The sequence below is a fragment of the Corvus moneduloides genome, chromosome 2, assembly GCF_009650955.1.
Source record: "Corvus moneduloides isolate bCorMon1 chromosome 2, bCorMon1.pri, whole genome shotgun sequence".
NCBI classification, from domain to species: Eukaryota; Metazoa; Chordata; class Aves; order Passeriformes; family Corvidae; genus Corvus; species Corvus moneduloides.
This window is the reverse complement of record NC_045477.1, coordinates 4,214,350-4,236,074: the sequence shown is the minus strand read 5'-3', so window position 1 is coordinate 4,236,074 and position 21,725 is coordinate 4,214,350. Positions and strand designations below refer to the sequence as shown.

Here is a 21,725-nt window from a genome sequence, read left to right as displayed (position 1 = left end):
AAATTAAAACATTAACAGCATTAAAATACAGATCTCCGTGAACAAAGCATTAGCTTCCAGCTACGACTGCCAGACATTTCGGATTTCCCTCCCCATGAATGAATGCTCATTACGAAGCAGAAACCCCAGACAGCCGCGCAGGGACCTCTCAGGCCGCCTGTCCTGCTGCACTGGGAGCTGCTGCTGGAGAACATTCTGCCTCCTGCACAGATACACTTCTGCCACCTCATCTCTCCTGTAGTAGTGAGAGAAGATGGCCTGCCATCAGAAATTTAGGATCATCACTAATTCACTCCAGGGACTTTCAACAAGTCATTTAACCCCAACATCCCGATTTAACTCATCTGAGAAGCGGCCATGGCACTACTCCTGAATTTCTGTGTGCTGGCGTTTAGAAATCATTTAACAGCTTCAGGTTGAAGTGTTGGGTACACAGAGTAGCACATTTAGGCATTGTCACCTATAGTACAGGAAAATTAATATTGTTCCTAGCCTTAGCTTTGACCTTTCAACACTACTAAAACAGCTGCATTTCATTCAGCAATTATGAGCATCTCATTCAATCTGAACACTGATAGAGAACATAAATTCTGTGTGCTAAGCAAAATCCACAGTGAAATAGCTCTGTTTGGTGGCAGGCTGGTTCATCCCCACAGTCAGTCAGTCACCAATGCAGGTTTTTCAGCAGATCTTCTTTCTCTGGGAGGTTAAAGCATCCTTGGTGTAATCTTCCACCTTTTTTCAGTGAGTGTGACACACTGAGGTGCTTTAAATCCACATGTGAAATAAGCTTTTGTTTTTTCAAGTACTGTGAGGAAAATCTTTTAGGCTTTTGCAACCAACAGGAGGCAATACAAATGGAAACCTAATGGAAAACTACTGGACATAGTGAGACAAAGGTTAGGAACCACACTTGTTGGAGGAAACTAGAAACTAAAAAAATACAGGCAAAAGTACTATCAGACAGTGAAACACACAATAAGAACCCCTAAAAGTCCACTGTTGCTAGTGTTCATGAGAAAACTGGATTTTAAAAATACATGGTTAAAGTGGGTTTTTCCTATTTAAGCCAGTAATTAGACTGGTGGTGTAGAAGATGTACGAGAGGCCCACCATTGTGAAAAACTGGTTAGTCTTTACTAAAAAGCCCCTTTTAACTAATCAGAAAAAGCAAAAAAAACCCCAAAATAAACAAAGAATGACTTGGGGGTTTGGGGGAAATTAAGTTAAAGGTGAACTCAGTATCTCTACAAATACCCAATTAACCTGAATATTTTGGCTTTTTAATACTCCTTCCACATCCTCATTTCTCTGCTTGGTTTGACATGAAAAAAATCAGGTCATGGCAACCCCAGAAGACAAGAGTAACTAGAAAACTAATGAAATCATGGCATCTTCATAATCAGGAGTAAAAGTTAAACAACAGGAAGAGACTTTTAGTTAAAGTGTATCAGTTTTGCATTTTTAAAAATAAACCTATTTAACGTCAATGACTATTTAACATTTAGAAAGACAACTGCATCTGTTCAAAGTTCAACACTGGGACTTTAAAAACTTGCTTATCCATTTGAATTCCTAAAACAGCAAGGAGTCATTAATGTATATTAATTTGTCAGATGAGGAAAGAAAAGACGAAATAAACATTCTCTGAAACTCTATAGTATTCTCCTAAAATCTGAGGAAGTATCCAGAGATACGCTCCCTGACAAGAGAACAGATAAAGTGGTGAACGGGTGAACACTTCAAATGAAAAGATGGAGAAAAAGGAGGTACAATTTGAAAAAAAGCTTCTGCTAGGTCACTTTTGCAGGGAATTTTAAACTCAGTGGAAGTCTCTAGAAGGACAAAATGAACTTTTTAATTTAAAACTTTCTCTTCACAGCATTTGCAGAGCTGCTCAAAAACTTTCCCATCTGAATTTTCTCATTAAATTATTGTAAAGCTCTGATCAAAGATTAAAAATTGGTACTCACTTCTGAGTATGCAACCATCACCTTATTGCAACAAGGTCTACTGTGGAGCCAGAGAGAACAGAATCAAATTGTCTTATTTCTGTTCTTTCCTCTAAAGTCTTCCAGTACCACATTTTCATTGCCTTTTAATGAATACATTTTAACAAACACAAAACAATTCCTGTTCTCTTTTATTTGACAACTTCTTAAAGTCTGGGGGGGTGGGGGGGGGGGGAAGGTGAAATTTACCTTTTCAATGGAGGAGACAGTGCACTTGGAATGGGATGAGACAGTGCAATTTCCACCTGTACTTACATTCTATTGGCAGATTACAGCATCTGGCATCACACTCCTGCTTCTCATCTGTCTGCTGGTTTTCTGAGCTAAACAGACCAAGGTTTAAGCCTTTTTCTCCCCCACCTATCCAGAAACAAAGTTCCCCGCTCATGATCCCTTCTTTGAAGAACTAAAGTAGTAGAGAGGGAAGCACAGTTCAGGATCATTCTCTCTAAAAATCTTCAGTATGACCAGGGAATTTACCGGAAGTCTCGATGGGATGAGCTTGAAATATCTTCCTCAACACATACAGCTATTAACACCACCAATTAAAGTGTCCTGGGAAACACCAGGAGGTGCCAGGTATTCAGCTTTAAATTCCATTTCAACAAAAGTCTACAATGTGACTGAAGAGAAAAAGATCTCCTTTCAGCTTTCACAAGAGAAATCTGGACTATACAAACTCCAAAACCATTTTTGTTTAATCTTTCATTGTTGCTGTGGGCAGCAACAGCAACAGTTTTTAAAAGTAACCCTCAGGTTTTTAAAAAATTCGTGGTTGGCAGTAGTAGTCCATCTCCCTTGACTCCCAAAAGGCAAAGAATCCCTCTCTCTGATTTCTAATTATTAGGTCAGGAATTCAGCAGGAATTCACAGTCAGGCTGAGCAGACATTACTTAGATAATTAGTGAAGAAATTTCAGGTGATGAGGTTTTTGAAATAAAGTCAATATAAAATAAAACCATGACAATTTAAAACCCCACCCCATGCTATATGCAAAAAAGTATGTAGTTAACTAAGACTCTAGGTTTAATTTTGATTTCTAACTTTTTGTAAAACTTAAAATTATAGTCAGAATGAGGGACATTCAGTAAGAACAGCTACCTATATTCAGCAATTTCATGGGACTTCTAAAAAAAAATCTTTCGTAAATTGGCACACTGGATGCAAAATTTTGTGACAGAGAATTACTGCACAAATTAGGCTGAAAGGAATGTGGCTGGGGAGGTCATGCAGTCTGTGCTCCTGCACAAAGCAGCTCTGGTTCATCCAGCTTTGTTTTAAGTATTTTCAAGCACAAAGATTCTGCAACTCACTTGGGCAAACTGTTTAAATACCTGACCATTCTTATAATGAAGGGGGGGAAAAAAATTAATATAGGTGACTGGAATTTGCCATGTTCCAACTTGTAACCGTTGCAACTCCAAAAAGAACCTGGCTCCATCTTATCACATAATTGCAGTCTTTGCCATCAAAATTTAATACCATGTCTACTGCTTAAATACAGCCATCTTTATGTTACCTTGAAACGAAATTCATGTGAGAAAGCAGAGCTACAGAATAATCTCTTCTCCATGCTCACAGTGTACAGGAGTACTTGTCAGAGGCCAATTAGTTACAGGTTTAATTTGCAGCACAGAAGCTTTAGATGGCATGTTAAGAAAAAGACTTTTTAATTATAAGGTCTATGAAATTGGTAGAACAGTTGTCTGGTGAGGCTGCAGAGATCTTAAGAGATCTCCATCCCTGGAGCTCTTTGAGAACAAGTCAGACAAGCTTTTATCAGGTGTGACATAGATATAGAGATCTCACCTTGGGGCACAGGAGCAGACTTGATAATCTTTGCTGTACTTTCTGCCCCTGAGTTTTCTATGAAGGTTGAGACGGTCTCAAGTTAATTCAGGCTTGAGCCGATGGACCAAATGATAGAGTATTTGATGCTACTGAAATACTAAAATCTAAACTACACATTTGGTATATCAAATTTGCACTTTCTTTTTGGAACTTTTGGGTTTGCCTGACAGAGCCCACATAGTGGTTCCTGTGCTGAGATGCTTAAGAATTCCTTCCTAATGGGTTATGGAAGAATGTGCTATTTCCTCCATGCATGCTGCTACAGGAAGGATATCTGGGGACCATGAAACAAACTTTTGCAGGGAGCACTGTTGCAGTATTCCCTTTGAAAATGAAGTCCCTGTAGCCCTAAAAGGGGAGGTTAATAATATACTAACATGTACTGGACACTATGTAATGCAGATATTTAGTACAGTAAACATGAATTTCAGGAACTGTTTACATCCACACAACCATCTGTTCAACAATCACGTTGCTCAAATGGAGCGTTTACTCAGAAAGGACACCCCTTACAGCCCTAATTCAAAGAAACAGAAGCAAAACAAAATCTGTAAATAAATATTGGGAGGGAGTGGTGTTCTTTGTGCAATCAATTAACAGACACAGCAAATACATTCCAGTAGTATTTTCTTGAAAGTGATCAAGTGATGATTGATAAAGTCCCCCTGGCGCACAGAAAAATTAGGCTTAATATTTTCCAAAAGGTGCATATTAAAATATCTTTTCCTCCCTTTATGAGCTAAATATTTCATTGTAGGGAAAAAATAATGGGGGTAAAGTACAGAAGTGGTGTCTAGAGTGCTCAGGAGAGTCAAAGAGCTACCATAGCTCGGCACAGTTCCCAGCTCCACTCACCCAGTTATAATTTAGACACTCGACCTTTGCTGCTAAATCAGAGACTTACAGATCCTCTGCTATTTCGCCCCTGGCCTCCTGCTGAGGTGGCCAATGAATATACAAAATCACAGCATGGAAGTCCATCAGAAATAGGATGGCACATTAACTTGGTGACACTAACACAGACACAACATGGTTTCACTACCTCACCTGAAATGCTGAGGTAGAAGCACAGCTCGGATTTCTTGGAAACCTGCCAAAAACTGGTCTAGATTCAGACATTCTTCACAAAGTACACTTATTGTAACAACATTTTTTTGGTCAGCCCATAGTAACCTTGATGATTGGATGAAAAAACCTGAAGCATCTTTTAATAACACTAGGCTGGAAAAGACTCTTAAGATTATCCCAAGACCACAATTAAGACAGTCTTAATTCTCTCCAACTGCTCAGCTGCCGCCTGGTGATCTTTGCAGAAGGCAGTTTATTTTGGCCAATGTGGTGTTACCAAATTTCCAGTGTGTATTGGAGAGAGCAGTGAGAGGAAAAACCAGAAAAATATTTTCCTCAGAAAATTGTGGCTGGGGGGAGCAACAGAAAACAAATACTTTCTCCACCTCTGAGTAAGTTTTTACTATCTAGCTGCAATTTCAGTGCACACAAGATAAAAAATTAGACTGCTAAAAGTACTCACTACCATGCATATGAAGCTGGTCAAGTGTATCAAGTTTTTGATCAGCTAAAGAAAGAGGAAAGTAAGTTAGACCAAAGCTCTCAGTACAGCTGAAGAGCCAGCACATTCTAGTTACATGAAAACCACACCTTCTTCCTAAATCCAGGTATTTTTTCAAAGAGCATGTCATGGTTTTAGTCTTTTAAACATAGGCATAAAACAATATAATCAAATAAAAAGTTACAGCAAGACAAAGAGGAGATCAGATACAGTGGAACAAAACTTTACAGCACTAATTCTGGCACCATTTTTTAGCGCAGCATTATAAAAACACAAGTTCTGAGTAAAAGACTTTACTGAAACAAACATAGATTCAGCGGGGAAGATTCTGAATTGTGGCCTTGGTAAATTAAAAAAATTAATGAGATTTAGTTTTTGGCAAGTAAGAAATACTCTTAGGTAACTTAAACTTGCTGTGCTTGCTTTGCTCCACCTACACATCCTGCTTTTTCCTCGAGACCTAGCCCTATTCATACTTCCTTCTACGAAATTCCTAGTGCTGAAGTCTTGTGCACGTATGCTAAATGTTTCCCCTTCCTCAGTCCAAACCCCCCTCCAAAAGAAAATCTGGTTTGGAATTTTTCACTGATCTGACACAGAAAAATGAGATTTTTTTAAAACTGAGAAAATTTTCTTCTACTATAGTAGATATAATCTTCTCTGGTTTACCAGAAGCCTTTCTGCCTGCATTCCAAGGCATAAAATCAATGATTTATGGTAATAGGAAGGCGTGCAGTGGCATTTTCCAGGAGCTCTGAACTGACAGACCTGGCTTGAATCCACAGGGGTTCTGAACAAAAGTTGTTCTCCACCTTGCTGTAGACAAACCACAGTCAAAATGGAATTGTTATTGAGCAAATAACCCTGCTGGGGGTCTTTGTAGAGGCAACTGCAATGTCTTCAATTTTGGTGAAACCCAAAGAATTGGTCCCTAGATACTGAAGATGCAACTACACAGGGACTGTGGGCCCTACAGAAGCCAAGCACTTCCTTCTCCATACACCATCAGTGCCCAATAAATGCAACACGGGACAGAAATCTCAGATTCAGTGTGTTAAGAAGCCTACAGATAAATCTGGCAGACCAGCCAAGCCTCTTTTGGGGGAAGCAGCCACCATATTATCTGCACTGAACTAAAACAACTTAGAAAATGAACAAAAATTCAAGCAAAATTGCTTAGTGACTGGGTCACTAGAACAGCTCTGTGCAGGGCAAGATGTGACAGCAGCCAAGACAGCTGTTATCACCTGTCCTGTACATAATTACTTATGATGATGCCTGAAGAGGCCACCTAAAAGCAGAGACTAGACAGGGGCAAGGGAGTAAAGGTAGGTATTTATTTGAAGTGCCTTCAAAGGTACCCCTGGGGAGCCAGAGGATACTGCCAAGATGGACCCCAAGGTGGACGGCAGGGCACGAGTTCTTCACACTTTTATAGGTTTGGTTCATTTGCATATCAGGGTTAATTCTCCAATTAAAGCTTCAGTTAATGATGTAATTTCCCCAAGCTTGTCCCTGCTTTAGAGGCTTTTGGTTTACACATTTTGGGCCTAGGACGGTCTGAGTGTCCTTGGAGAGCAGGCCTGGAGAGGCTTTGTTATGTCTGCCTGGCATGAGAGAGCAGCAGTGAACAGGCAACAAGAAACTTCAGAGTGACACACCAAGCAGTACAGGATTGGAAAAATATAAAAGTTAAAACCGAAGGCATCAATGATAGCTGGCTAAATCTAAGTACAACTTTAGAGGTGTGCCAAGTGGCACAGGAGAAAGCCCTGATCACAGAGGAACGTGTCCTTTCCTTGCAGTACAAGGCTTACAGGACAAGACAAGCATGATTAACACGGGTAACTGGTGAGGAGCAGCTGATGTACAGACGAATTTCAGCAGAAAGATCTTACAGTGCTTTGGCTGGCAACCAGCAGACCTTCAGGCAAGCAAAGACTTGCTGTTTAGATATTTGTAAGCTATACAGAAATGGTGCTTTAGAGGAATGCCTCAAAACATAGATTGATAAAAATATTAGTTTTCTTCTTCACCGGCTAACTGCATGTGGAATCAGCACTGAAGTCTCACTTCTTTTGTGTAAGTAAACACATGAATTTTATTTTAAGAATGTGAAGCACAAACAGTTTTCCTGTCTTCAGCATGTATATTAGAACCCTGACATAGTAGACCCTAACCCAGAATATGGCAATCAGGTGCCACATCACAGTGCAGGAATCCATGCAACATCAGAACTCTAACAAACAGTCACAAGCAGAGGTGGCAGGTTTTACCTAAAATAAATAAATATTAGTCAATAAAAATCTTACCTTCAACAGTGCAGGTAGAGTTGTGCTTTCCTTTTGGCTGCTCTTTAAATTTATGGCTTCGCTCTCTTTGTTTTCTGAACTGAAAAACAAAAATGTTTTGCAATGCTGAGTACTTGCATTATTCAAATCCACTCAAGAGCCAACACATTCAACTTAAACACAAGAGAGCTCTAAGTTAGAAGGACAGGAAAACATATTTTCCAAACCGTAGTACATACTCTGCACATGTTGAAACTGAAAAAGCCAAGCCCCAAAAAGCTGAAGATAGAAACAAAATGACTGTTGCACCTCATACAGAGGTTTTTGAACTCAAGCATTCAGAAACAGCACACAGAATTTCAGCTCTTCCAGCTGAAAAATAACAAGATTTCCATGCCTGTGTATTATTTTTCAACTGTAGTTGAACAATGATCTACCACAGCAGCATTCTTTGCCACAGGACCACCTGGCACACCTGGCAGCTACAAGGTACACCCCATTCCATGGCTGTGAGCAAGTGGAATGCACTTCTGGCAGGCGGAATCCCAAATCACAGCCACCACATTGAACAGTTCTTCACTGAATATGCCTAATGGGCCATGCAAATGCACAAGGAATTTTAGAAAGGGGACAACAGGTACATGTGTATTACCAAGGCAACGCCTGCTGTTCCATTTTCAAAGTCAGAAGTCCAAAATCACGTGTGTCCTTATCAGAAATTCACCAAATTCATTCAAATTTGTTTGAGGGCTCATCTTTGGAATGAAGGGAACCAACTCCCTGCCCCCAACCCCAACTCTTAAAACAATCCTTAATCACAATCCAGCAGAGAACATTTTAATAAAAACCTTTATCCTACAAGCAACTTAAAAGCAAAACCATTATCAAAGACAACATTAGGTAATGTTAATGACAGACATCAGTTCCCGCACTGTGTACCATAACATGAAGAAAAATAACTTTGTACCAATATATGAGTATTTAAATTAATTCATAATCACTTTGAATACCCTTCGTCATCAGTCTTAAACGTTTAACTTCGCTACTGACGAATGCACAAGCCCTTATTTCTGAACTCGTGTGAAGAGATGAACTGAAAGCTTTTTAAACAAAAAAACCAACTATTTGCAATTTGGTGAAATTCTGCAAGGATTTGGAGAAGGAATTTAGGTGCTGCTGTACTTCTATTGCTCCTGACTGCAAACCACAGGTAAGCACATCTCAGCCAAACTCCCAAAATGAAAAGTTTTCTTCCTATTGTGGATTAGGCATCTGAATTCAATATACACTGATATACACACAGAATACAAAAGCCACCCTGACTAAATATAAGTTTCCTTCTCAGCTGCTCAGAGACAGCATTCCCTGAATAAAAATGAGATCAGAAATCTCCTGCTATTAAGTTTTTCAAGATCTTTCGCATCTTTTCAGATGCATCAAAAGAAAAGCTTCTTCCTCCCGTTTATAGATCATCTCCAAGTCGAAAACCATGTACTTTCACATCACCTTAGGTAATCCTTCATAATGCATTCATAAACACATGGATGCTTTTTCAGGGAGAGCATCAGACAGAAAGTCTTGGCTGTTCTTTGCCTCCCTGGAACACAGAGCAGATGAATTAATATTCTAACCTATTAATTTCTTCTGCTGCTAATGTGTTTCATGAAGGAGATGTCACAATCACTCTGGGCAGTCTGGCACACTAATTAAAGTGTTCCTCTGCACACAAACCTCTTTTCTTCCTCCTAGTTTTTGTTTTGTTGTTGGTTTAAAAAAAAAAACCAAACCAAAAACCAAAACACTCTTCTCAGATCTGCATGGCTTTTCCTGATGTTGATACATTTCACATGAACAAGAATTCCCTGGACTTAAGAGTGAAATAATGAGGTTGATCTCTACCAAACATTTTTCCTGAGTTCAGTGTATCACTCCTTACGGAACTGGTCTGCAGACCACAAATGAGATCCTTGCTTTCATTAAGTATTGCCAGCACACATTACCAGTGCTGAATTATTCCATCACTTTGTTTTGCTCATATTCTTCCCTTTACATCATGTATTTTTTCCCACAAAACATTTTTCATTTTCCTGCTTCTTGTTTATATTTGAAATACATGCCTGTATTACTTTCTTCTAGCTAGCCATAGAAATTCCATAGCATACATACCAAAACTGAAAGAATGTGATTCAGCAGATAAGCAGCTTAAAATCAACAAGTAAAAAAAAAAAAAAAAAAAAAAGGATCAAAACTTTACTTTCCAACATAAAATAACCCTAACCATGGAAGCATTTCCCCACACCCTTTCATGGTTTATATTCTAGCGTTTCTACATTCCTTAACTTTTTGCTTTAGGGTGTAGTTCCTCAAACATGCTGACTTTGTCAGCAGAACCAGCTTTAGAAATCTCCACTCCTTCCTCCTCAACCTCAGCTATTTCTCTGCATCCTTAACTCAGCTAAGAAGGACTCTCAGTAAGGCCACATTTTTGGATAAAATCAAGGTGGGGGGCAGAAGTTTGCATGAGGAAAAATCCAGCCTGTGATCCAGTTTACAGTGCAGTGATTTCTAACAGCACAAACAAGGGGGCAACAAATGTCACTCAACAGCAGGACAAGAAGGACAAACCACTGACCCTCACATCACCACGGACGCTGCTTGGTGTGAACCTCTTCTCCCTTTAGCCAGGGCCCAGTTCTAAAAGGATCTCTGACTGAAACCAAATGGTTTGAGTTTTACAGCACAAAAAGCTGTAAGTCTCCAGCACAAAAAGCTTCTCTGCTGCACACAGGGCTTGTGGGTTGTTTAGGATAAAATGGCTTTGTTTCTCTCAAAGAGCCAAGGTTACCTTCTGCAGCCTAAGCACCACAGCCACAGGGGCTGGGCCACACTCAGTGCCTGGGACTGGAGAACGGCTACTGCTCATCTGATTCACATGATGCAGTTTATCAATCCCCACTAACAACTCCCTACTAATTTTAGGGCTTTCCCTCTTCTTGTCATTGCATCCATGACATCACTGTGAACTAGGGCTACATCCGTATTTACGAAGTTTGGCTCCACAGAGTTTTAGGCTGCTCCAGAGCAGTGCCTTTCTGCAGCACTTTGCCACAGCAGGTACCACCAATGCTATCTCCAGTTCAGCACATCAAGTTAGGCTTGTGCTTAACCACCCACAGATAGGCCAGCCACCTCTCAGGAGAGCATTTTGCACTGGTCCAGTTAGGAAGATGAATTAATCTTCAACTCTGTGCTCCACAAACTTCTGGTGTTACATTATACACCCAGAAATAGGCCCCCACTAACCCAAGTTTTGAATCGACTTGCCTTTGCTTTGAAGAAGTAAAAGAGCAGAGCATGATCTTAGGAATACAGAAAACACCTCTGCCATGCCAGCTTGCTTCCATGGGCTTCTTACCTATCCAGGCAGTCATTTACAAATTGTCACAACCACTTGTCTACATATTTAGACAGGTATTACTCTCATTTTACAGATTTAAAGAGGAGAGAAAAAAGGTATGGAAATACTAAACAACACTCAAGAGTAATAAAGATGCTGTCACAATTCTAGAAACCCAAGCCTCTCAGATATGCGATCTACTGCCCTTCTGTTGCTATTTCTGCTAGACATTCCTTTTTCTCTTACGTATTAGTGCATCCAACAGAGATGGATTAATCTTTAGCAAAGGTTTAGAGGAAGGTTAGAGGGATTTCTTCTCCTCAGCTGTCTTGCTGCTCTTTCTACTGTCTTGCCAGCATGCCTAACCTGATTAGCATCACTCTTATTCTTTAAATAATCAAGATTAAACTTAAGTTACAGAATGGTATCTTCTGAATAAACCTTTCTTTGTGCCATTTTCTATTGCTTTTTGTTCCTCTGCTGCTGACTCTCTTTTGACCTTTCTGTAATACTTGGACAGGTGGTGTCTGAACCAGAAGGTGGTTTGTGGTCCAAGTTTTTAATCATTACACTTTGGAAGGAGAGGTTAAAGATTCTTATGAGAGAGACAGGCTCACATTCTGCACTGCTGCTCACACAAAAAGAGATTACATGAGGGATTACAGTAAAGAAAAAAAAAAAAGGCAATTGAATGGAGCATATTTAAGTACATGGCTTTCAAGGTCTTTTGCAACTGCCTCTAAAAACAGAACATGACAATTACAAACAATCACATCTTCAAAAGGCCCTCACAGCAGCTCTCTATGGTGTGAGAAGTCTGCTTCCTCCATCCTTGTCCTTCATAACAATCCCTCAGAACTTGCAAATTAAAAGCCCATCCCCTTCTTCCTTTATTAATCCACCCCACCCATGTTATGCACGCAGCAGATTGTGAATGTGTTGTGACAGATAAAAAAAAAATAAGCTACAGGAAACATACAAGTAATAAAGCACGAACACACAAGTTTGGATGAGACTGACCACACGCAGAGTTCTTAAAACTTAAAGTAATTGCTATGACATTTGAGGTTCCTTTTATGGGGAGAAGGCATGGACTGCCTGTTGCTGTTTGGGAAGGGGGAAATTAATGGGCACTCCCTTAAGGAAATGGGGACAGCTGACTAAAGCTGACCTTCAGTTCAGCATTGCCACAGCACTTGTGGATGATGACCCTCCCTACTTCTACCATGGTTTTGAATCAAATCTCTTCCAGTGCAGCAGCTCCAGCATTTACTTTTTGTGAAGTCCACACGTAACCAGACAGGTGAGTGCTCCAGCATTTTGCCATCTTCTCTCTTAGGGACAGATGACTCCCTGAGTAGCCAAACCCTCCCTGCTACCACATAAGACTGACATTGTTTGTTTCTAACTGGTCTTCTCCTCAGATTAACTCCAAAACCATTTAATGTGATGACTTGTAATGGTAGGAGAATAAGCAGTGTCCAACCTCAAAGATGCTCCAGGGTGCCAAGAGGCAAAAAGCATCTATGTCTGGCTTTAGTGGGATTATGGCAACAAACTCAGCCTGACCTATCCACACAGCCATCTATCCAGGTTCCATGACAGCACTTGTGACACCTCCTTCCCGTTATTTTCTAAACGGTTTTCCTGAAGATGTGTTTTTGGGATCACTGACATAATTCACGCTTAACCTCACGTAGGTTAATGTGTTTTTTAGGTTTTCTTTCTTTATTTCAGCATTCTAGGCTGTAATGCCAGCTCCTGAACCCTGCCTTTCCTTTCTCTCAGAACAAACCCAACACCCCTCTCTGGGAAATACACCTGATGTGGTTTTTATGTCAAGATTTCTTTCCAATTTTACTTTGTGCCAACAGTTACATGTTCAGTGCTGACCTTCCAGAACGATATTTCAATGGAGAAACAGAGAGATTGTTAACAAGGATTTCATCACCTAGTACTTTAAAATTCCTTTGTGCAAGAGCCTCCCTGAAGAATGTAAATGAGTGGACATCCACAAGTCTAATAATACCATCAAATATAGATGTGCAATACCTCCACGAAGTTTCAGCACATTATAGGGACTATCACACCATATCCACAGACCAGCAGTAGTAATGAAATTTTTATTATAAAACTGCCAAGAGCCATAGGTTGCTTAGTATTGGTTTCTTCTTTGTCCCAGTTTCCAAGTGGTAATTTAAAAGATGACTGCTAAAAATTCAGACTTTTAAATTAATATTTTATATATATGTAACAGTTACTCTGCTTGCCATACAGACCCTTATGATTACTGCAGCTGGCCTCTTGCATAATCTAGATTATGAAATTTCACCAAGGGAGACCTGTGTCAAGCCTTTAACACATGACAAGAAGTTATGAGCTTTGGTTGAAAAACAACAAATTATGGAAAATCGACCACATTTGTAAATAAGAGTTTTCCACGTAAACTACTACTAAATTCACTACTTATTAGGCTTACTATTCTGACTTGTCAAGCCTCATCTCTCACTCATTCTACATCTGTGTGGGACGGATTATAAAAGTCTTGGGTTCAAACAACCTCTTGAAGTCACAGCTCTACTATAACATAAAGCACTTAACTCTGATTTCTCTTCCAGTTATATTCCTTGAGGCAGAGTCATTCCTCAAACTTTAACACTGTCATTTCAAAACTTAATGCCACTGAGCTACTTCATTTTGTTCTGAGGAAGGTTTTCCAGACATCAAATTGTTCTGGAGCTCTTTTCAGAGCCCTTTTTAGTTCGCCAGCATCTTTCTCATGATAAATCATGCACACCAAAACGGGACTCAGTACTCCAGTAACCAAAGAATCCACAGAATCCATGTGTTTTGTTGTGTATACACCCAACAATCATATTTTGTTCTCTGAGCCATCACTTTGGCAGCTCATGTTGGACTGTCAACCATGACAACTTAGTTTGTTTCCAAAGTCATCTACATGGTGATTTCTAAACTTTTCAATCACATCATCTGCAAACTCCACATGCTACAGTTTTGTCCTCTTTTACATTATCTGCGAAGTTATTAAATTCAAAAAATTCAAAATACATTCAAAAATACAAACTTTTCATTTTCTTCAAACAGATCAAGTATAAAATTATTTATTACATCTGGTTTTTTAACATTCCTCTGTATGTTGAGTTTTAGCCTGCTGCCATTACACTTGCAAATATTTTAAGTGGAGCATCAGTGCCAAGTCTTAAGCATCTAAGGATGGTATTTCAGCAGTTTGTCAAGTGAAGCTGTCATCTCATAAACAAAACTGAACTTGACAATTCCCATCTTTCAGTGATGTTACAATCAATACCATGTTTATTAACTGCTCAGGTTGCCTGGGAGACTTAGTAAAACAATTTTCCTATCCTTCTCCTTTAATCCAACTAAATAAAATAGACTTGAAAGGGAAACACCTTCCTCTAGGCATTAACATCACAACTGTGAAGCCATTTGTGTGCTGTGCAGCCAGGAGAACTATCAGAACTTAATCTAAAAAGTCAATTTTTTAAGAGTCAAACTTCTGGCATGTACCTTGAGGAATATGAGCAAGGGTACAGTAACCATTTGTTAAATTAACTGAAAGGAAAATATTACTGTAAAGCTCAGTGGCAACAAGACATTAGAAAATCAACTGAATAAAAAGAATTGCCTTGTGCATCAAGTGATGGCTAAAATATGTAAGTATTTAACAGAAAATAAGAATGGTTTCATTTTAGCAGAAAAAAAACCCCCAATGAATTAAATTCATTAAAACCTCTTTCCTGTTCCCCTCCCCCCAAAACCACAATGTTGCCCTTTTTTGAAAAGCTCCAAAATGAAAAATTTCAGTGAACCTCTCAGCAAGATTCCCAAGGCTAATACACTTCTTGGGAAACCAAACAGCAGCAGCAGGGACAAAATCTGCCTCTAGTCTCTGACAAGGCTCTTGGGGCTTGTGTTAAAGAGAGATGGAGAATTTTGCACAGAAATTTGAATGTGAAGTTTCTGGCTGCTGCTTCTGTGCTTAAGCTTAGGCCACACACAGAGGGGAGGAGAACTGAAGACATTAAGACAAATGGAAATTATAAAAACAAGTTATTGAGCTTGAAATTAGAGGGTCAAAGGAAAGCAAAACTGCTTTTTCATTTAAAATGAATAAACAAGCAAAGCGGAGGAAAAGAAAGCGAAAGGTAAGGAAGGAGAAACCGGAGCAAGGAGGAGGAGAAGGCAGGAACTTAGGCAGAAGAAGTGTTACAATTGCTGATTAAGTGTTGAAATAGCACAAAATGTATTATATTCAATTAAACTAGCCTCATTTCGAAACTGGTTTGCTTACAGACAGCCATAAGCAATTTAGATTGTTTTAACTGAAACAATTTTTCCTCTCAGACCTGTTTCTGCTGCTGATTTACATACTGCTCTTTGCTTGTGCAGCAAAGCTGGGTCAGCTTCACGTTCTGCAATAGCAGTGCTGTGTTACATGGTTTATGTTAGCTACACAAAGTGTGTTAGTATAAAATGTAGACTAAAATGTGCAACTGAAAATATTATGGAAAATAAACACATCAGAGAAATCGCAGATAGGCCACATTTTACAATGAAAGTTTACATGAAAAAAGTTCAAGAACCAAACCATGTCATTACACTGAACATGTACCTTTAAGTTTAAAGGCTAGAACTAGGTGAAATAAATATCACGACCCTTGCTAAATAACTTAATCTGTTTTACGTGTGAGGGAACTGAACAGCCCTACAAAGGCTGGAGAAAGAAATATAAATGTTTCTGAGCAGAGCTTACTCCAGTATTGGGCAGCGTGATTATACCAGATTACATCAAGGTTTTTCTTCTGGCATCTGTCAGGCATAGTAACAGTAACACTGCTGTGGAATCTGCTCCCTATTTGCCAGTCTGATTGGTTAGATAGTTGCCAGCATTCTTATGAAACAGATATGTTACTGGTCACTAACACAAAAACTTGGTATAACATCAGAAACAGATCTACAAACTATTTATTCATCTATCAAATTCATAAAGAATAGATCTGTTTTCAAATGGCATATTTGCAGGGTTGGGGACCAACAGTGGTACTTACAAAAAGGCATGGAAATAGGAGATATTAAAAGAAAAATAATCCAGGGCGGCTTTAAAGCAGCAGCAACTGTTGTCCTGATATACAGAGCATACCGGAATTTCAAAAAGATGTCATTAAGAAAAAGAACCTGGGAAAAAACAAGCAAGAGAGACTGGTGTCACCAGTAAAATGCAGCGAGCTCTTCTAGTCAGGCTGGAGGAGAAAACTCTTGGTAAAGGTACAGAGGGCTACTAATTCAACCCAAGAAAATATTCTCCACAACTCCCATCTTTTACTCACAAAATATACACCAGGAAGCATCCTACAGATACCAAAGTTGCTTCTTTTGTTTTGAAGGCATGCATTTTCCAGTCCAACCAAAATAAATTTTATGGCTAAATTTGCAACCTGCAATTGATGATTAAAATAAAAAAGCATGTTGTCACTGCAATTCTTTCTGCCTTTTCTGTTCGTGTGCTCACAAGAAATAACTTCTTCCCACATTTTTTCCCAACACAACACTGTCCATAGGTGAAGTGCAGATCCACAAAGGGTTCACACACGTAGGCCTCAAGACTTCCAAAATGCTTAAGCAGATATACTGCCCTCTGTAAAATATTTTAGCAACTTAGGAAGCAGTGGAACATTCAGAAAAACAACATTCTATTTCAAAATAAGGCACGTCATGAAATCACAATAACACACCACCAATAGGGACTAGATTTCATGGCTGAAAACTGACATGAGAAAGTGAAATGAGTAAGGAAACCAATATTTCCGACCTTCAGTCTTCAAAAGCGATACTGCAAAGCCAGTTAAAATAGATAAAAATTATATTAGAAATTAAAACTAATATACCAGAAGAATTGAGTTAAAGCCTAAGCAACCCAGTGCTGTGCTACTGTTTGCAAGTATAATAGTAGATACTTACTGAACCGTATGAAATCCAAAAGCCCCTCAGAAACTAAAAGCAGTAGCTGGGTTTCCGCCCTTTTAAGAAGTTACAATAATTAGAAATACAATCCCTAGAGCAACATGTTTTGGAATCTTTCTTTTTTTCCCACCCGGGAGCCTTTTGTTCACTAGAGGAGAAGACCGAGGAGTTTTCACCTTGGCAAAATTGTTCCTTAAAACCACAGACTTGCAGCTGTTTTGGAAATATTTTTGCATTAACTCTAGCACTTATGCCAATAACTGGAAAAGGAGACAACGCTGTTAACATTTAAAATAGTGGAAAAAATGTTGCTTTGTTTCTTCCAAAGAGCACTTCTATTATAATTAAGACTCTAGTAACATTTCCTTCAGGAAATGTCTCTCACACACATGGCCAGCTGCTGGCCCTGCTCCTCCTGGTCTCAGTCCCACGAGACATCCAAGTATGTGCCTCATTCTAATCAAGCAAGTAGACCCACTAAAGTGCACAGAACTATTTACCTGCTTAATTATAGGCAACCACATTGGTACATTGCTGAATCAGGGCCTTTCATACTATTTTGAATTATGCTGCAATGGAAGTCATAATAAATAAATCTAGGAAGCAAAAAAAAAAAGAAAGAACCCCCAAATTAACAAATGTACAGGAAATTTTCATAATGCACCTTACTTAGGCAAGCCTAATTTGAATTCTTCTATATGGCTGGAGTATTGCCCTTGCTGGTTCCACAAACCATCATCCCTCATGTACACACATAAATAAGCCAAATTTTAACAACAACACAAAGAAGCCTTCTCTGGCTTTTGAAAGGAAAAGGTTCTTTATTAGAAAGCAGAGATTGATTTTTCCATCAGACAATGGATTTCTTCAAAGATGCCAACGGTATCTGAATCCAACCCAGCCAGGAGGCAGTAATTTCAGAAGAACCAGGTTTGCAATCTATTGCTCCCTTTTCCATCAATTTCCAGCAGTCTCTCAAATGCACAGTTTTTACCACTACAAAAATACATGTTCTTTGTAAACAGGAACAATGACTGACAAGTCCCAAAGGAAGAAAAAGACTCTAATCTCTCCTCAAGCAGAATAAACAAAGTTCTTCATCTCTGAAAGCTCTCAGTTAGAAACTAATGGATGAATGGAACAACAATCTCAGCCTGAAGAAAAACCCAACAAACAAATCAGCTCCCCAAAACCCTTCTAAAACCAGATAAAAGGTTGCTCTTCCCTATTTGATATCTCTGGTATACTTCAGCAATGCAGATGAAACATCCTGACAAACCAAACTTGCACTGGTAGTTCTGTGACCAGCCAACAGCACTTGGAGGGAAAAAGAGAAATCTGAAATGAACCTGCTAAACACTGCATGGAATAACTCATAAAATGCACCCATAGTTTAAAGGACATTTTGATGGTACCTCAGTAAAAAGCATCACACCTCCCTGAAAGGTCACATTAATTCACAAAAGAACAATTGCTCAGCCACAGAAGCCACACATTTCTGAAAGAATCTGCAGTAGATTGACTTACAGTATAAAAGCTGTGTCTTCTTCTAGATGGACTAAAGATACATGTATTAGCAATAAAAAAAAAAAAAAAAAATTAAGACTTCTATTAGAATAGTGAAAATGCCACTGGGTTTTGTCATCCCGGAGATGTAGGTTGCTCCAGGACAAACACTGTGGTAACCAATAACCAATTGTGTATTACTGAAAATAGCAAATAGTCCAGTAGAGCATAATGACTGTAACTATAATAACTTCCTTGGATGGAGGTCAATGATAAACACCTGGAATGAAGCGCACTAGAGCCACTCAAAGCAGCCCCAACTCTGCAGAACACTTAAGCAGCAGGCAAGCACTGGGTGGGAGATGCTTTCCATTTGGCTACATTTTATGTAAAAGCCAAGTGAACTCTTAAGACATGTACTGTGCTTTTTGCTGCCACAAAACTTGCAACTAATCTGCACAGCTTATTTTTTCCACGAGCAAGCAAGCAAGCCTCCAGCGAGTCTCATGTTCATCAGAGCTACAAATTGCTGTAAGGGCAAGTTATTAACATAAGCTCTTCGTCAAATGAGGTTTTCAGAAGAGTCTAAGACATTGATTAACACACTATGTAATTCCCCCGATCCCCTTCCTCCTATTCTAAACCAGGGTCACAGTAGGCTTGGGTTTTGGCTTTTGTGTTTTTACAGGTAAATCTGAACACGGTCTGGAGCATGAGTGGGCAAGAGCTCCATCCCCTACCAAGCTGAGGGGCAGCTCTGCAGCTGGGGGAAGGAAAGCTGGCAGCTTCCAGCCACCCACCACTGCCTAATTTGCGGGAGCAGATGGAGAATGACTTTTGGACAGACACGGGCTCATTTCTGCATGCTTTTAAAACTTAGGAAACCATCATGTTCTGCAGAGACATCAAGTGTGATGCATGTCTCCAGAGGTCAGTAAAGGCACACAGAGGGTATGCAATATACTGCTCCCTCTCCTGCCCCCTTTACTTAGGTCTTCTACTTTTTTGAAATCCATCAGTAGGCAAAATACCTCACTAGAAAAGTTTCTTTCTATATATATCTCTCAAACTTAGTCTGGTCCCACCGTACCGATAACCTGAAGGGGAAGCCATGCCGGTGCATACATTTCTCCGAGCCCTTCACAAAAGCTGCATTCCCACCTCGCCCACGCACTCCACACCTTCACAACAAACACCCAGAGCAGCCTTGGTCCCCCTTCCCCGCACTCGTGCTTTGTTCAGCGATCCATGCTGCTACACGGCCGAGCTCGCTAAATAAACACGAGGAGCAAACCTGCGGCACTCATCCCAGCCCGGCGCTGGGTAATGCATGCAATTACGCTAATCTGTGAAGAAGGCTGCCAGTGGAAACCAAATACGAGAACGTCAGCATTCCTGACTAACGTGCCACGCTGCAGCCCAGCACAACAAGGAAAAGCTCCTTAACATACCAAATGGGAGTCGGGATGGCGAGGGTTTTCGCTCTCCTCCTCCAGGAAGGAGGCACCGCCACCACCCTGCAGCGAACCTCGGGAGGAGTTCAAGAACGCGGCCAAGAGGCCAGAGCCTTTTCATATCTGCGTGGACTATCCCAGCTTCCGAATAAAGAAAAGGCTCTTGGCTGCAGGAAATGAAACTGTGATTGAGATAAAGATTAGACTGCAGCCCCAAGTTAAGTGGAGTAGGTCTGCCATGAGTGCTACCTACAGATAGGCCATTTAGTGCACAAACCACTGAAGTGGCATCACTCTCCTCCTTAGCAAGGTGACCGCTAGGCTTTCTTGTTTATCCCAAACTACAGCTGTAGGGAGCTGGCAAGGAGTCATGCGATGAAACCTCTCCTGTTGCCTCTCCAGGTCTTCAGCCAGATCCAAACCTTCTCCTTCTCCCATATCTTAACCACCCCCGCCAGACAAAATAGGCACGATATTCTAGCAATTGTAAAGATGTCCTTGATTCAGCAGCCTTGCTCCTGAGTTCTTTTTTTCAGGAAATAAAAAAGCAACGTTTTCTGCTTATAAACGACCAGTGGGTCCTTGGTGGTGTACTGGCATGTCAAATGCTTTCAGTAAAACAAAAACCCCAAAGTTAAAAATCCTCATGGTGCATTTACAAGACCATTTAAGATGGTCAGTGTAAGACACCAATAGGCTCTTTATTTCCCATGATTGCTGAGAATATGCAATGCAAGATCCTAAAGCTTTTCACTGAAAGAACTACTGCGATAGCCACTGTCCACCTGATTAAACAGTATTTACTGTCTGTCAGTTTAAACACAAACCTATGCACTATCAGGAATGACTCAGATTAAAACCAACATGTTAAAAGCAAAAAATAAATATTACACCCGAGGAAGTAAGGCCTAGGCAGTTAACACCTTTTCACCACAAAAATATGCTCATTAACTTGGGCCAACAATGAGGCTGCCTGAGCAACTGAAGGAAACTTATCTGTGCTTCTTTCCTACTTACAGACAGAAATCAGTCACCAGTAGAAAAAATAAAAAGGGAAAAAAAAACCGAAAAAAAGGAAGAGGAACAAATACACAAGAAGTTTCCAAACCTTTTCATCTAGTAAAGTCTCTCTGCACTAAAAAAAAAATTAATAACCAAGCTTCCATAAACCACAAATTTTGCATTGAGACTTAAACACATCAGTAATATTTATGTTTCATTAACGCCTGATTTACACCAGTCCAAAAGAAAACTTTCAGTGTGAAAACTGAAAAGGAAAAACAAACAAATCCCTCAAACCCCTCAGAGACCTCAGCGCCCTGCCCTGCTTTCAGTCCCCAAGGAAGGGGCACAGCACGCTGACTGCGGCGGCGGAGAAGCCCCGGGCTGGGCCATTCCCAGCAAGCGCAGGTTCCACAGGGACTCCGCTGAGCCTGGCGGGGCCGGGGGTGCTCGATGCACCGCGCAGGGAGCCCCCATGTCCCATCGCCCCAGCAGGAGCCGTGCCCGCACCGCAGCGCTGCCCCAGCACAGCCCGCCCGCTCCGGCCATGGCGGCAGCTGCCAGCCGCGCACCCCGGTCCGAAGCTCCCCCGGACAAGCCGCCGGCCCGCCGCTGTCCCACGAGCCGCCCCTGGCCCCC

The 21,725-nt window shown here is 40.4% G+C and overlaps 1 protein-coding gene across 1 annotated transcript in view; it reads right to left on the bottom strand.

The window, feature by feature from the left end:
• CRYBG3 (crystallin beta-gamma domain containing 3) overlaps positions 1–21,725 on the bottom strand; it is an 83,455-nt gene that overhangs the window by 61,335 nt on the left and 395 nt on the right. Inside the window, exon 2 of the mRNA XM_032095823.1 lies at positions 7,746–7,824. Coding sequence (XP_031951714.1) covers positions 7,746–7,824 — 79 coding nt within the window. The remainder of the gene's footprint in view (positions 1–7,745; positions 7,825–21,725) is intronic.